The 16,499-nt window shown below is 47.7% G+C and overlaps 1 protein-coding gene across 2 annotated transcripts in view; it reads right to left on the bottom strand.

The window, feature by feature from the left end:
* SYNE2 (spectrin repeat containing nuclear envelope protein 2) overlaps nucleotides 1–16,499 on the bottom strand; it is a 376,350-nt gene that overhangs the window by 1,148 nt on the left and 358,703 nt on the right. Inside the window, exons 102-115 of one of the 2 annotated variants that reach the window (XM_025391361.1) lie at nucleotides 16,046–16,196; nucleotides 15,500–15,682; nucleotides 13,226–13,363; nucleotides 12,322–12,516; nucleotides 10,861–11,137; nucleotides 9,954–10,022; nucleotides 8,919–9,058; nucleotides 6,513–6,627; nucleotides 5,634–5,836; nucleotides 4,641–4,841; nucleotides 3,602–3,730; nucleotides 1,921–2,112; nucleotides 783–869; nucleotides 238–284 (exon numbers count right to left, since the gene is read on the bottom strand). In XM_025391361.1, coding sequence (XP_025247146.1) covers nucleotides 238–284; nucleotides 783–869; nucleotides 1,921–2,112; nucleotides 3,602–3,730; nucleotides 4,641–4,841; nucleotides 5,634–5,836; nucleotides 6,513–6,627; nucleotides 8,919–9,058; nucleotides 9,954–10,022; nucleotides 10,861–11,137; nucleotides 12,322–12,516; nucleotides 13,226–13,363; nucleotides 15,500–15,682; nucleotides 16,046–16,196 — 2,127 coding nt within the window. Of the gene's footprint in view, nucleotides 1–237; nucleotides 288–782; nucleotides 870–1,920; nucleotides 2,113–3,601; nucleotides 3,731–4,640; nucleotides 4,842–5,633; nucleotides 5,837–6,512; nucleotides 6,628–8,918; nucleotides 9,059–9,953; nucleotides 10,023–10,860; nucleotides 11,138–12,321; nucleotides 12,517–13,225; nucleotides 13,364–15,499; nucleotides 15,683–16,045; nucleotides 16,197–16,499 lie in introns of both variants that reach the window. The other variant, XM_025391362.1, reaches the window with a different exon arrangement.

Here is a 16,499-nt window from a genome sequence, read left to right as displayed (position 1 = left end):
CTCCACAGGCACGACCCACTCTAGTACCTGACCCCTCGCTTATGTAAGAAAGAAATCCAAGACCTGAGATTTAAATGGGGCCAACGATTGGGGTTCAGTTTCAGAGGAGAAGACCAGCCCTTTCCAGACAAAACAAAACCGATTTTTGCAAGGACCTTGATAGTGGCATTGGCAAGACTGAGGCAGTGGGAGTGTGGAGCAGGGGAAAGGACTGCTGTCACGGTAAAGCCCTGTTACCTGCTCTCTGTCTCCTCCTCGCCTTCTGTAGTTCTCGCTGCTCTGAACTGCTGGGTAAAGAAACTCCAGTTAGTAAGGTGAAGACAGTTTAGTCCTATCAATGATAAAACAAAAAAATCCTCCCTTAAATTATATACCACCTTTATGTTGTGTTATAGCCAAACTTTGGAGACTAGAGTAATACAATTGAGATTAAATGTCACCTGAGGTAGGAAATAATTCAGTTCATCTACTCAAGAGTTTCAGGGTCAAGTTTGTTGATCTGTTTTTAATGGCAAAATCAGGAAAACCCTTTAGCAACACTAAGAGCTCTCGTTCACAACCTACGGTGCTCCCAAAGAAGAGTGACTAGAAGGCAGACTTTAAGTTCTTAAAAAGAATATTTTAATTAAAAAAAAAAATTGGAGTAAGCCTCTCTATGGGTCAGCAGAGACCTGTGCTGTCCTGAAATGGCTAATGGGCTCTTGGAATCCAAAGTGTCCCTCAACTCAGTGACTTTCAAAAATAGCCAGTGAGGTTCTCACAGAAGGAAAGGGGCTGCTTACCTTTGCTCGGGGAGCTGGCACGGATGCTGTGGGAAGCTGGTCCCCTAAGTCTACCTCATCGAAGCTGGGCAGGGGTGGGGTTGGGTTCTGAAATTAAGACCCCAAAGGTTGAGTACAGAAATGTGTTTCACGCAGATTCTTCATGATACAGCTCACCCTCCCCCAGCTTAAATCAAACTTTTTTGTTTGTTTTAGACAGTCTCACTGTGTCACCCAGGCTGGAGTGCACTGGCACAATCACAGGTCACTGCAGCTTTGACCTCCCAAACTCAATCCTTCCACCTCAGCCTCCTGAGTAGCTGGAATTATAGGCATGCACCACCGCAACTGGTTTTGTATTTTCTTTGCAGAGATGGGGTTTCACCATGTTGCCCAGGCTGGTCTCAAACTCCTGGACTTAAGTGATCCACCTGCCTTGACCTCCCAAAGTGCTGGGATTATAGGCATGAGCCACTGTGCCCAGTCTTAAATCTTTCCTGAAGGGGCTCTTCTATTGCTCTCACTCCCAACAACAACAGACAAAAAGGAATGTAAACAAGGAAAAGTCAACCCATATTAAAAACCAACCCATAGCACAGAGCTGGGGAGACTGAGTTTAGCAGCAGCAGTTCGAGTTGACGGTGAGCTCATCACAGGTCAGTGATGAGATCATGTGGCCACCAAGAGAGTCTAGTCTAGGCTGCTTAGGAGAAAATAGACCTGCCCTAAGTCTGGTGAGGCCACAGTCTGGGCATTCCCTTTGTTTTGAGTTGGATCCCAGTTTAAAGTAGGCCAGGTGCGGTGGCTCATGCCTGTAATGCCAGAACTTTGGATTCCTTGAGGTCAGGAGTTCAAGACCAGTCTGGGCAGCATGGCAAGAACCCTTCTCTACAAAAAATACAAAAATTAGTCAATTCCTTTAAAAAAAAAATTTAAAAAATTGTCACCCCCTACCCCCTTTTAAAAATGACAAAACAGATTCAAAGAGCACATATAGCTCTTTAAGTCTGCACAGCTAGAAAAGGGCACGACATGAGGCCCTGCTCGGACCACCTGGCCCTTGCTTCTGGCCTCTGTCTTAGAGCATGGCTGCAACACTGCTGTCCTGTTTGCATGTAATATGGTAATCTTTACATTTAAAAGCTACAAGTAGACTCACCTGGGTTCCCTGCAAGGACATTAAATCTTGGGACACTTGCTCTCGTAACTGTTTGAGTTTCTTCTCAATAACATGCACCTTTTCTTCAGCTTCAATGTAGTCTTCTCCATGTCCCTTAATGAGAAGGCTGTTTGAAGTCTCCTGCAGCAAGTCCACTTGAGGCTGACGTTCTACCAGCTCCTTTTCCAGTTGCTGAAAACAGAAAAAGTGTGTGAAACACTGACTTGTCCAAAGGGAAGCGAGTGTGGACACACGAGGTTTTTCTCAGTACCAGAAAAGTTCCAGACTCAATGATGGGTAGTACTCAACTCCAGAACCTTCTGTTGCTCGTATCTGCCTGTGTCCTCCAGCCCAGCACTATTTAGATAGCAAGTGGATTATACCCTGCCCCTATTTTTAATTTCTTTTCACTCTGAAGGCAATTGTGATGCTGGAGAAATTAGAGGAAAGAAGTGAGGCAAGTGGTGTGGCAAGACCAGGTCCCTCATCCACCACGGAAGGAAGTAAAGGGAAACTCTAAAGTCAATCACGCGAGAAACAGCAGCATAACCATAGAGGTTCACACCAGGCAAACGGGCTTTAATTGTTAAGGGTGGTTATCTTGCTTGCAATATGGCCACTAGACACATGTGGCTATTCATTTATTTATTTTTTTGAGATGAAGTCTCACTCTGTTACCCAGGCTGGAGTGCAGTGTCACGATCTGGGCTCGCTGCAACCTCCACCTCCTGGGTTCAAGCGATTCTCATGCCTCAGCCTCGCAAGTAGCTGGGATTACGGGCGCCTGCCACCATGCCCAGCTATTTTTTTTTTTGTATTTTTATTTTATTTTGTATTTTTAGCAGAGATAGGGTTTCACCATGCTGACCAGGCTGGTCTTGAGCTCCTGACCTCAAGCGATCTGCCCGTCTCAGGCTCCCAAAGTGCTGGGAGCCACCGTGCCTGGCCTACATGTGGCTATTTAAATTAACTAAAATTAAAAATTCAGTTTCAGTCACAATAGCCACATTTCAGGTGCTTTAAGCCACATGAGGTTACTAGACAGTGCAGATGCAGGTCATCTCTATCACTTCAGAAAGTTCTACTGGACGCCAATGCTCTAGAGACTGGGGCTTTGCAAACATTTTAGGAAAACTATATTTTTAAACAATGGCTAGCACTCTGATTATAATATTTAAACCACATACAGATTTATGGATGAAAATGTCACCTTGAGCACCAGTGAGAATAGAGAAATCCCATCTTGGTGTGTTAGTGACAAATGCATGAGGACATGACTCTCCTCCAAGAAGAACCATTTTTCCATAGTGGATACAGAAAACCCACCCAGCTCATCACAGGTGTGGCGCAAATGAGCACCATATTTCTCCCCAGTGAGCAGGATTCACAAGAGAAAAAGACTTCCACTCAAATGGCCTTAAGTTTCTCAGGATATCGAGAGCACCTATGTCCTCAGTTCTGTGGACTGTGGCTCTCCATTCCTGCAAGTCATTTGGCTTCAGAACGATAAAGGGCTGCTCGGTAAACACCAATTGGAGGAATACTAGGGCTGAACTCGTGCATTACAGGCAAACACCACTGGCACAGTTCCTGAAATACTAGGCGAGGCTACCTGAGTGTGCGGCCTCTCTGGGGATGACAGAGGCTGGTGGCAATACAGAGCTCCTGGGAGGAAACTTACCATTAGTTCCCTCCGACACTCCAGAAGAGCCTGGGGGTCGGCCTTCGGATCGGTGACATGAGCCTTCTGCCTCCGGTTCTCGGCACTCGCTAACCACAGCAGCAGATTTTGACTCAACTGGTGGAAGTCCTTAAAAAACAGCACACATCAGAGCCCTGCCATGTCTTAAGAGTCCTGGAAGAGGGCATGCTAGGAACATGGCTTGCTGCTTCCAATCTATCTCAGTCATTTGCTTTTCTGGCCTTACCCAGTGAATACAAGGGCCAGCTTTAAACTAAATGCCAGGGCCCCAGAATGAGGCAGAGGAAAGAAGGCAGGCACTCGGCACAGTGCCAGGAGGTAGCAAATGAAAATGCCACTATGAAGGTGGGGCTTCAGGATGCCCGGCTGATTTTACAGATGAAGGCCACACGCATTCCTCAGCCAATCTGCTGGGGTCCAGTGGTGGAGGGAAACAATCCAACAGGACAGGCTGGGGTGTGCTCACGTTCCCTGAGACACAGCCAGAGCTAGGCAGTGGTGCAGAGCTCACACCCGCTGTGCATTTACTGTGTCAGGTGCTGGGCTAGGATTACACACACTGCCTCATTTACTCCTAAAAAAGAACCTTAGGAGGTAGACATGGAATGATTCCCATTTTCAGATAAGAACACTGAGGTCTAGGAGGTTCAATGCTTTGCGCAAAGTCACATAGCTATTAAGCAATAACTGCTCCTCTGCTTCAAGGCCAGGTCTCTTTATCACCCCGGCAAAAGGACAAGAGGAGCTGTGGGGTAGCACCTCTAACCCACAGGTCACTTGCAGGAACCCTGACTCCAGGAGCGGCTCTGGGCCTGGGCAACGGCGAAGAGACCTGGGACAGGGAGTGGGTCTCTGAGATGGCCGGTGAGCCTCTGTGGAAACAAATGGTAAAGCGCATGCTTCCTGACACAAGCCACATTTGGCTGCACCGAAGCAGCCTGACCATGATAAAAATATCTGCTGCTCCCACCACGTGGGCCTGGGCGCCTCTGGGAGGCTGGGTGCTGAGTCAGCGTACCTGGCACTGCATGAGCGACTGTCGTAAGCCCCCTCTCCAGCTGTCCACTGCGCCCTGTGCCGCTTCCCAGAGCAGGCTCAGCTGGCGGAGTCTACTTTGGAGCTCTGTGGATTCGGGGCTCTCGGTTTGCAGAAATTCCTTGCTGCTCACGTTGACAGAGACCACTAATGCCTTGTAGGTGTCAAAGGCTTTCAATATCTCCTACCACAGAGTGAAAAGATGAGGTTAGGAGCTCTGAAAGTAGGGAGGAGGGGCTCATTTTGAACCTCAGTAGGGTACAAATTTTCCACACAGTCTTCCAAGCTGCGGCCGCAGAAATGAGAGTGACCTCGCCTGTGACTGGCTGGGAAGTATCCGGGGAGGGAGCTGCCTTAAGGTCCGTGAACTTGGCCAACAGGGCCCCAAGGCACAGGCCTGCTGGAGGGAGGAGACCCTGCTCTGCAACTGGCTAATGTTTCTGGACCAGACTAAAGGTCTTTCAGATAAAGTATATGTGGTTATCCTGCATTTGCTCCTAGATATCCCAGAAATATTAATTCCTAATATATTAACACACATAGCAAAATAAAAGTACAAATATGAGGGTATCTGGATCCCCCAAAATCCCTGCCCTGGGTCTCAGGAGCTCAGGCTAATGCTCAGGGCACCCTTAAAGCACAGGGCTCGAACTGTCCCTTTGTAGCTCCCTGGGCTAGTTCCAGTGGGGTTAGGACTTATGTAGGTGACACATCCTAACTGCATAAAAGGGTAATGAGATCAGGCCATGGGATTCATCTGTAGATGAGCTGGTCCTTTCCCAAGCCCTTTCAAGGAAGGTTCCACCACTAGTCCTTCCTTGCCACCTATGGAACTGAAATGGAAGAGAGTGACCTCTACATACACCCTCTGCAAGCTGCGCCTATGCCACTAATACACGTGATCTGTTCGTCCAGCATAGCAATGCATTCACATGCACACTCTGAATCACTCTTCCCCGCCACACCTCTAACTCACCTGCAGTCTCTTCACACTCAGTTCTATTTCCTGGATATCAGAGGGAGGCTTTGCCATCTTTAACATTTCCAGCTCTGCTTCAGTTTTTTTCAGCCAAGTGGTGATGGCGCTGATATCAGAGTTCAGCTGTTGCAAATTTTGTTTTATTTTGAGTTTATTGTGAAGCTCTTGTGCTTGAATCAGCGCCCATCTGTCAAAGGCACCTGGAATTTAAAAATCGCCAATTAAAAAAAGCAACAATGCAACAGATTTCTCTGCCTCCAGCTAATTAGGGGTCAGAGTGAGTTAAAAAAAAAAAATGTAGGGGATTCCCCTGACAGAAGGGTCAGGTTTTGGGAGTTCTCTCTTCTCCTGGAATGTGGAATAGCACATGATCTGAGGCCTGCACTCCCAGAGGCTGGAATGAAGTGGAGGTCTATGTGCTACAGTTTCACGCTCAACAGGTCAGTTCATGCTGAATCTTTTCAGTTTTCTCCTTTGGTCCACAAATGACCAGGTCGATGCTGTCAGCTTTAGATTTAGTTGAGTAATTACTTTTATAATTACTGGGCTGGTCGAATGAAGAGACACTTGAGACAACACTGATCATCATCCTCACGTCTGATCTTTACATAGAAGTGTAGAAAGTGAAAACCTGCACTTCCTCCGGAGGCTTATTTTACCAGTATTTAAAGAATAGTTTTCAAATTACACTGAACAGCCTAGGAATTTGTTCATAAATGCCAATCGCTGATTTAAAAATAACATTGGCTGTTGTAGGGTAAGTCCCCCAGTTTTGGCAAATCATATAGTTGGTTAATATCTAATGAATGTTCTGTTAAGCAAGGACTTAAATACCATACTGTGGCTCTCTGGACAACTGCCAGGTATAGGCAGTACCTGACTGCTGCCCTGTGACACCGGCCAGTCTCCCGTCTTCCTGCTGTGGACTGCCATTCAAGACTTGCGGGCCTTCTTTGCCACCATCCGTGCCTGGCGGTAATAGCAGCTTTCCCTAGAATGAGCCAGTTTTTAAGTTACCATCTGTAGATATTAAGAATATCTGAAGAACAACTAGATTCATACTAACAGTGAAGAAATGAGACGGGCCCCCTTTCCTTTGACGGTGTCTTGCTAGGAATACAGTGGTGCTTTAGTGCCTAGGTAGCATTTATACGCTGGCAAAGCTAATGGCAGAAATAAAGCCTCAGCTAAGGCCCAGGGAGAGGGAAGCAGATGAGATGTCAGTGATGGGAAGAAAATGGCCTGTTTTAATTGGCATGCTTCCAATCACCCCTCAAATGAACCATGCGAAACAAATGAGAACAATGTGTTGAGCTTACCAGACTGTTACTGTGTTAGCACTTTTACATTTTCACAGTGTTTTACAGAATTTTAGTTATCCCTGTCACTCTGTAGAGGTGGTTGGCATCATTATCACTGAGAATCAGAAATGCACACAGGATGAATCTGCCTCCCAGGGGCATTCGTTACCAAGTGTTTATCTTTCACTACACATACTGACTTTTCTGTTATCACACAGCCGATTGGGCTGTTATCTCGAGCCTCTCCAAAAATAAATGTATCCCTTTTTAGAAAAGCCCTGCTTTCTTTGGATTGTGTCTGTATGGCCTATTTGTGCAGAATGAAAATAATAAAAAAACCTTCAGATTTGTGGTGATACATCTGGCTTCAGACACAACAAAAGGGTTGAGCTTTCGAAACCGGCCAGGTGAGGAACAGGCGTAATCACAGGAAGGGATAGCCAAGCCACATGAGCCACGGATGTAAAGCAGAGGTCAGGGACTGCGGTCCTTCCCCCGTCTTATTATTCTTTTTAGAAATGACACCTTGCTTGTTAAGCAAGAGGAAGTGTTTCTGAATTGGACACAAACAGCCCATTATCAACTGACTTGGATTTGACCATGCAAAGGCAGAGTCTTCTCCAATGATGTAACAATATTCTCTCCTTAATTTCTCTCGCTGCTGCCCTAGGCTGCCCCTCCCAGGAGCTGTCTAGCCAAAGCATGCCAAGAACTCAAGTCAGCTGAGGAAAATGTAACTAAGAAGAAACAGCCACTGCTATAAACAACAAACCAATTCAGGAGTAATAATCATGACCATTACTTCTGAGGACCTTTTTTTTACCTTTACACACAATAATCTTAACAACAATTAGGTGAAATAGCTTTAGCCTCCGTTGAGAAAGGCTTTCAGAGGCAAGGCAAAGTGTCTCAGGTACAATGGCAATGGATTGGCGGGGCTAGGAATCAAATCCGTGTCCACTGCAGCACACCATCAAATCTGAATATGAAGTTATGATTTTTTGGAATAGGATGTATGGTCAAAAGGTTAACATAACAAAGGCTTGAAGGCTGGATGCACTGGCCCATGCCTGTAATCCCAGCACTTTGGGAGGCTGAGGCAGGTGGATCACTTGAGGTCACGAGTTCGAGACCAGCCTGGCCAACATGGTGAAATTCCATCTCTACGAAAAATACAAAAATTAGGCCGGGCGCGGTGGCTCAAGCCTGTAATCCCAGCACTTTGGGAGGCCGAGACGGGCGGATCACGAGGCCAGGAGATCGAGACCATCCTGGCTAACACAGTGAAACCCTGTCTCTACTAAAAAAATACAAAAAACTAGCTGGGCGAGGTGGCGGGTGCCTGTAGTCCCAGCTACTCGGGAGGCTGAGGCAGGAGAATGGCGTGAGCTTGCAGTGAGCTGAGATCTGGCCACTGCACTCCAGCCTGGGCAACAGAGCTAGACTCCGTCTCTCAAAAAAAAAAAAAAAAAAAATTAGCCAGGCATGGTGGTGCACACCTGTAATCCCAGCTACTTGGGAGGCTGAGGCAGGAAAATCTCTTGAACCCAGGAGGCAGAGGTTGCAGTGAGCCAAGATAGTGCCAGTGCATTCCAGCCTGGGTGACAGAATGAGACTCTGTCTCAACAAAAACAAAAACAAACAAACAAAACAGACAACAAAAAGACAAAGCCTTGAAAGCTCAGGAGAGGTCAGGAAAGCCAGCACCTTGCTTGCTCACTATTTGCACAGACACCTGACTCGACAGTAATAATGACTGTTACACCACACCAACATACACGAAGATGGTTTTTGGCCAGAAACCTCTCTCTAAATCTAATCGGTTTTGCCAGGGTTCTAACGAAGTATGGACAGCTCGACATAAGAAAACCAACTCAAAATATGCCTGGGGAGTGAACACATGCAGTTTACACCAAAATCTCTCTTGCAAATGTAACTATGACTCACACGTAGCTGTACTCCCAGTGGAGCTAAGACTTACATAGGGTGGTTTATAAGGGGTGCTGGATGCGGGGGGAACAGGTGGAACATTCCTGTCACCTTCCATTTGCTTGTAGTGATGCTCGGGACAGGAAGGGCTGTCAGGAACATGCCACGAGTGGCCATCCGAAATGGATTTACCTGAAACAAAAGACAGCAAGCGATAGTCCATTCTCTCCAACCGAACAGGTCACAGGTGACATGGCATCAGGTTACAGTATGAAAATGAGTTCTGCAGCTTTCCTTGCAAAGCATGCATGTTTGCAAAATGTCAGTATGTCCCAGAAGAGAATGAGATGAGAGTCATGCAACTCAGCAACATTGTGCCTTCACTAGATGGGTACACAATGGAGCACGACCAACATGATTTGCTGTGGGATGAGTGGCGTTTTGGAGCCAGGGTCTCGCGTGGTAGGGACACTGAGCGGCAAGGTCGGGTCTGGGAACCAAGAGGGCAGAAGGCCTCTCAGGAGTGAGGGGAAGAGTGAATGTCAAGATGGACTTGGGAACCAAAAGGCTCCTCAGGGCTCTCCCCGACCCACCATGGCAGATGGGGATGGGGCTAAGGATGAAGATTAGAGCTGCAAATCAAGGAAAGGAAGGTTTTATTCCTCCTGTGGCAAATCACCAGCACCTTTACCCCCCCACCCCCAACCCACCTCTTTCCACCAGGGGATCCCAGTAAAGCAAGGAAACAGTTCCAAACCAAGCCACCATGAAGAAAGCTTGGCCCATGCCAAAGGACTTCAGTTAGATGGAGGAAAAAAATCATCAAAAAAGGCACCACGAAAAATTCCCTCTCCACAGGCCTGAAGGGAGGAGAGGGCTGGCATCGAGACGGCTCTGGCTTGGATGGGGTTTTGTAAGGAGCACGCAGTTATGGGTGAGTATGGCAGTGTAAATACACCATGACACAAGGACCAAGGCGCATGGTGTCCACAGAAGGCAGAGGCAGACACGACATGGGAGCGAGGTTGAGGATGCAGTGTGCCCACAGGATGCTGCCATGTTGAGACATGCATGGGCGGGGGCCTACCAGAAGACGCTTTCAAAGTTTTTGTGGTCATTTTAAGATATGCCTCAGGATTTTCAGGGATTTCTACATCTGAAAAAGAACAATGTCATTTGCCTCACTGGAGGTGCCTGAAGATTAATGCCCAAGTATTAAGTCAACACACAGTAGAAACATTGTCAGCTGAGAGGAGAAAACTACCCTTTATTTTTTTAATTAAAAGGATTTTGAAAACCAGAAAGTTTTTTTTTTTTCCAGCCAACTCCTGACTGTCCAAAGCAGGACACTGGGTATCAAAAGGAGCAGCTCAGTCTGTGACACTGAGACACTCAACTGAAAGGGAGGGTGGGCACGGTGGCTCATGCTTGCAATCTCAGCACTTTGGGAGGCTGAGGTGGGAGGACTTATTGAGCCCAGCTGTTCAAGACCAGCTCTGGCAACATAGCAAGACCTTGTCTTTACAAAAAATTTAAAAACCAGCTGGGTGTGGTGGCGTGTACCTATAGTCCCAGCTACTCAGGAGGCTGAGGTGGGAGGATTGCTTGAGCCCTGGAGGTTGAGACTGCAATGAGCCGTGGTCACACCACTGTACCCTAGCCTGGGTGACAGTGTGAGACCCTGTATCCAAAATAAAATAAAATAAAATAAAATAAAATAAATCACTGATGAGTCTCCCAGAGAGCCAGAGCCATCACTGAGTAACCTTGGTGTCTGATTGTGAATTTCATTTTTTTCCCCTTTCATTCCACCTGTGATGAGAGTGGTCAATTCTCAGGTAGTTAGAGATGGGCAGGATAGAACACAGGAAACCACAGAAGTCAGGGTTGGCTACAAGCTGGACTCTTGGTCATCAAGAGCTGGCCGTGTTGTTAAGGGCTAAAAACACAGCCAAACAGGTCACTTTCCAGGGCGCTGGGAACCCAGCTGTTACCTGACAGTGCGCTGTAGTATGGACCCTCCTCGTCCTCTTCATGAGAGGAGGAGCCCCCCACGTCGCCTGTGTGGTCCCACTCCAAGGGGATGGAGTCCACGCTGACAGGGGTCTCGCAGCCAGACCGCTCGTGCCCCGGGGCCACTAGATGACACAGGGACTGAGGAGATGACGGTTCCTCGCTCTCTCCCCTTTTACGCCAAGAATCAGTCTGGATCTCTCTGTGGTCTTCCATGTCCGTTTCATTCTCAGAGGCCTCCTTTTCATCTTCCAAACCCTAAACCAAAGTATCCAGTTGTTAATCAACTCATAGGCTTCTACAATTAGAAGAGCATGAGAAGTCTGCCTGTCCAGCAGTTTCCAAAAATAACTGCCAGTAGTATTTGTAAGGCAGTTTTAAACAGATCAGGTTCCCAGGTCCTGTTTCTGGTTATTCCAGTTTAGACAATCGGGAGAGGGGCGCCTAGAATCCATATTTTCCCAAACCTCCAGCTCTTTTTTCTTAGGAAAGAAAAAAGCTGAAGTTTGATAATCTAAGTTAAACAACTTTATCTAGGAGATAAGGAAATGGTGGCCAAAGTTTCATTGATGGTTACTGGCAGGTCCTCCAAGAATCAGAGCATTTTTGAAAAGGACATTTGAATGTTCTGGGTAAGACTCAAACTTCAAGAACCATATGCACCAGGTTTTCTTACCCGCCAACTTAATTGCTCAGTGTCTATATTCTATTCTGCTTGTGTCATAATGTCTCTTTCAGTCTAAGAAAAACAACTCTAAGTGGCTGCACTTAATAATGAGAAACTGTAGGGTAATTTTTGAGGCTGTGTCTGATGAAATAACTACACATGAATGAGGTCAGTTGAAGACACAAAAAAAGAAAGAGTGGCCAGTTGTATTGGTCAATGGTTGTCATTCAAGCTTCAGACACACAAAGGCAGTAAACTTTTAACAGTGGCCTGAACTCCACCTGAACTTCCCAAAAGGGCCTTTCGTCTGGGGAAACATCAAAGTTGCTTTTGAAACTGTTGTGTTTTCTCTTCCAAGGTGAGAACAAAGCATCAGAAAGGCACAAATACTAAAAGCTTCCAGTCACTAAGAAACAGGGAAGGGCAAATACATTCCCAAGTTACTAATGTAATAAAAGCCAGAAGAGGTCTTCAGGAATTCTAGGGGTAGTGACACCTGCCAGACAAGCCCGGCCCTGAGGAACACTTAAAACCGACTCGCAGAGCATGCGCCTCAGAAGTGCCATGCTTTCCACTGGGGAATGGGAACCTGTGAGTTATTGTGGCTCTATATTAATAAAAGTGGAAATTAAAATGTTTCGATATAGCCTTTTCTTTTCAACCAAAAAATAAACCATAACTAACCACTCTAAGATAGGTCTCCTAATTCTTTAAAAATTCGGTCTCACGTAAACTGAGCAGCCCAGGTGCTATTTCTAGGTGGCAGTGCCCGTACCGGAGTGCAGGAGGTGAGCCGCCGGTGGAACCGGGAGACCCTTCCGAACACCTCCTGGCAGTAGCGGTGGAGCTCCTCCAGCTCATCCTCAATCAGCACGGCATCCAGGGGCTCGCTCTTTTGAATCAGCTGCTCCCCAAACACAATGAGCTGATCAATCTTGTTGGTATTTAATGTAATTTCCTGCTGGAAGCCCTGTTGAGAGAAAAGAAAGAAAGGATTTCAAAGAAAGTTCCCCTGAGCTTCCAGTGCCTGTTTCTTCTAACGGGGCCATAGAAAAGCATTCAAATGTCAGTATTTTGTTCCTTCACCTAGTACTCTAGCTTTAGTTTTTAACCAAGTGACAATGACACTGTAGGAATTTAAAATGACTGTCCATATTCCCCCTCCTTATGGGCACTGGCTTTTCCAATTAAAATAATTCTAAAAATTTGACACGGGTGGACATTTACCGTTATTGGGTGTGAGAGAAAGACCTTGCCATGGCAAAACTTGGTGGGAACAGAACATTTCCCATAATAAGCCACAAATGGGCATTTGCGTTTGCTGACACAATAATATTCACTGGTGCCATTAGGCTAGGGAAGGCAAATTTCCATTTCTCAACCTCTTCCAAAATCTAGCCAAGGAGAGAATTACAGTGAGATTAGCCTGTCATGCAGATATCAGAAACAATGGGAGAGTGGACCTCTGTTCTCGGCCCCACTGGTGACACCAATACTCCTGGACCGTAAAGAACAATGTCCTTGCACGTGATAATCTGGTAGTACACAGGTGGGATGTAGCCTGGCTGCTTTAAGAATTCTGAAGTTTGCTCTCAGGAGTATCGGGTGAAATTTGCACTTGGCCAGCTCTCCCCGCAAAGGTGCGTTCTTTTGAGAAGAGCTAGGGAAGCGGCCCTCACATTCAGCTGGCGCATCTTGTCATCGGCGTCGCTCTCTGAGAAGTGCTCCACGTTGGTCAGCTGCAGGTCCATCTCTGTGAGCCACACCAGAATGCTCTCCCTGGTGCCCTCGAATTCTTCCCTCTGGTTGGTGAAATGCTGCAGAAGCGGGGAGGAAATCACATTTGTACTGACCACAGAACAAGAGTTCAGACAGACAGCAAGGTCACCTTTGGCCACAAGAAAACGGTACCCAGAATACGCAGGGAGAAACCTGCCTCTCGGATACCCAGAAAGCCCCAGAAGCACTGTGTTCAGAAGACTGGGGTCTGGTCCTGGTTCTATGTACCAAACAAGCCCCCTGAACTTCTCTGAGCCCCAGCGTCTACGCTGGCAAGTCGGGGAGAGAGTGGGAATGTTGATTATGGTCTCCAAGGTCCTTAAGTATTTGAAATTCTAAAATTATCTAGTCCAAATCAGTGATTTTCCTCTGTCCTCTGAAGAGCCCCCTGAGGGGCCGGGCCAGGCCTTCTGCCTGTTTCACGCATTAGCCTTTGGCAGCTTTTGCTTGACAAGGATTTAGTAGCTTCAAGATGGAAAAGCCCTGATCTCAGGATTGAGGCCAGCCTGGTGCCCCTTTCTGCCCTCACTGATAGAATTCTGAACGTGTTCTCTCAGAGAAAGAAGACCCAGAGCAGATTTATCATCTTCAATTAAGGATACCTCTCAGGTTATCACTTCACAGATAGGCAGCTGATGTTCAGATCGGTAGAGCTTCAGTGCCAAATGAAGGCAGATTAGCCACAGCCAAATCGGCAGGAGATAATTAATGCATGGTGGCTCACACCTGCAATCCTAGCACTTTGAGAGGCCAAGGTGGAAGATTACTTGAGGCCAGGAGTTTGAGACCAGCCTGGGCAACATAGTGAGACCCCCATTTCCACAAAAATTAAAATCAGCCAGGCACGGTGATGCATGCCGGTAATCCTAGTTACTCAAGAGACTGAGGCAGGAGGATCCCTTGAGCCTAGGAGTTTGAGGCTGCAGTGAGCTATGATCTCAGCACTGCACTCCAGCCTGGGAAACAGAGTGAGACCTTGTCAAGAAAGAAGAAAGAGGGCCAGGCGCGGTGGCTTACGCCTGTAATCCCAGCACTTTGGGAGGCTGAGGCAGGCGGATCATGAGGTCAGGAGATCGAGACCATCCTGGCCAACATGGTGAAACCCCCTCTCTACTAAAAATACAAAAATTAGCCGGGCGGGCGTGGTGGTGGACACCTGTAGTCCCAGCTACTCGGGAGGCTGAGGCAGGAGAATGGCGTGAACCCGGGAGGCGGAGCTTGCAGTGAGCCGATATTGTGCCACTGCACTCCAGCCTGGGCGACAGAGTGAGACTCCATCTCAAAAAAAAAAAAAAAAAAAAAAAGAAAGAAGACAGAGAAGAGAGGGAGAGAAAGAAAGAGGGGGAGACAGGAAGGGAGAGAGAGACAGAAAGAAATGCACAGGAGTTGTCTAGGTTACTAGAAAAGCCAATGTCTTCCTGAGAAGAGGAGAGAGAGAGAGAGAGAGAGAGAGAGAAAAGAAAGAAAAAAAAAGAAAGAAAAGAAAGAAGCCCAGATTTGTATCTTTCTAGAATGGGTTCAGCAATGCCCTGCCCTGAGAACAGATGCGGAAATTAAAACTGTGTCCTGTAGTCCCTGCCTGTGACCGTCCTTTCAGTTTATACCCAGACTCACACAGGTCTACACAGCACGTCTTCTGAATGACATTAATCTAAGGTGAATATTTACCTTCAAAAACCAAACCTTTGTGTGGTCTGAAATTCAGAGAATAATCACAGTCCCCAGCCCCCCAGTGCAGACAGGGGCTCTTGCATTCATGTGCCTTGTCCATCCTCAGTGTGAGAGCTGGTGGGTCCCAAAAACACAGACAGATGGGCAAAGTGGGGCTCCTTCCAGGGACCCATGTGTTGCCTTTTCCAGACCCAGTGAAGCTGTGCCCTGGACTCTGTGCTAACATGCACACCACCACGGGTTATAGAAGTTGTAAAAAGAACTGTGTGTTGGTAACACAAATCTCATCAACAGGCCCTGCCTAAGAAGCTCCACATGCAAATCCCCCTTTTAGAAAATGAACGTTGGCAGCTTTGGGCTTCGTGTTGGAGGAATGTTAAAACAGCTCAGGCCTGAAGTGAAACCTTCGATCTGCTGCTTTGTGTGTGACAAGCCTGCCATTGCATATCGCACGTTACGTCTCCCTGAAAATCTACACCCGAGCCAGGCGCAGGGGAGCTCACCCTGAGTCTCCGCAGGACGGCCGTGACCCGCCTCTGGAGGTTGTCCCAGCGCTGGTTGCCTTCGTGGACCATCTGCTTCAGCCGGCTGGCTGTGTCTGTGCGGTTCTCCCGGGCCAGCCGCCGGTACTGCTTGTTGATGAGCTCCAGCTGAGTGAGCCGCTCGTGAATCTGCCGCTGAAAGGCCTGCATCACATGGGAGGGGTCAGAGCCAAAGTGTGCAGAGTGCCATGACACCCTCCTTCCCTTCTACACCTCAAGCAACCTGCTGCCAGGGGTTCACCCCCAAACTGCAATGGCAGCAGAGGGCCTAATTCACCAGTCCTGATGCCAGTTACACAACAGGCTTTCAAGTTCATTGCATAGCAGCTGGCATACATCCGAAATGTCTTGCAAAGCTGTCTCAGCAGCCGGGGGCAGGCTGTGGACTGGGCAGCCCTTGCCAGAGGTGAGGAGAAGCTGGCCACTTAGAGGAAGCCATTTCAGCAGCTCCCAGGCTCGCTGCAGGCTTGGTTATGATCAGGAGACTGGGATGGAGAAGGCGTTTACCTCAAACCTCTTCAGTTCCTCTTTGGCACTCGTGTACAACACCTCTGAGGAATTTGGGCAGGCCGCCGTCCTCTCCGCTGACTTGAGCCAGTCCTCAAAGCGGGAATAGTCGTCTAAAAACTTCTGCCACAGGCGCCACGTCTCCTCGATTCTGATGGGAGGAAAGCATCTTAACACAAGCCATCCCCTGCAAGCCCGTGCTAAGCCCGTGCTTTTGCCCTTCTTTTATCCCCTGACACCTGCACAGTTTAGTGGGGGAGACCCTGTTACCCTTTCTGGGAAATAACAGGGATGCCACTTCTGGTCTGTGCTCCTCCCGCCTGGGAGTGCCAAGCACCTCAGAGCTCCTGCTTCACAGAGGTTAAAAAACTAGGAGACAGGGCTGCCTCCACTACTACCTGGCTAGGTCAACAGAAGCACAGTGGCCAGCTCACAGCCATACCCCGCACAGGAG

Source organism: Theropithecus gelada, chromosome 7b (assembly GCF_003255815.1).
Source record: "Theropithecus gelada isolate Dixy chromosome 7b, Tgel_1.0, whole genome shotgun sequence".
Classification (NCBI taxonomy): domain Eukaryota; kingdom Metazoa; phylum Chordata; class Mammalia; order Primates; family Cercopithecidae; genus Theropithecus; species Theropithecus gelada.
This window is presented reverse-complemented; position numbering and strand designations above follow the sequence as displayed.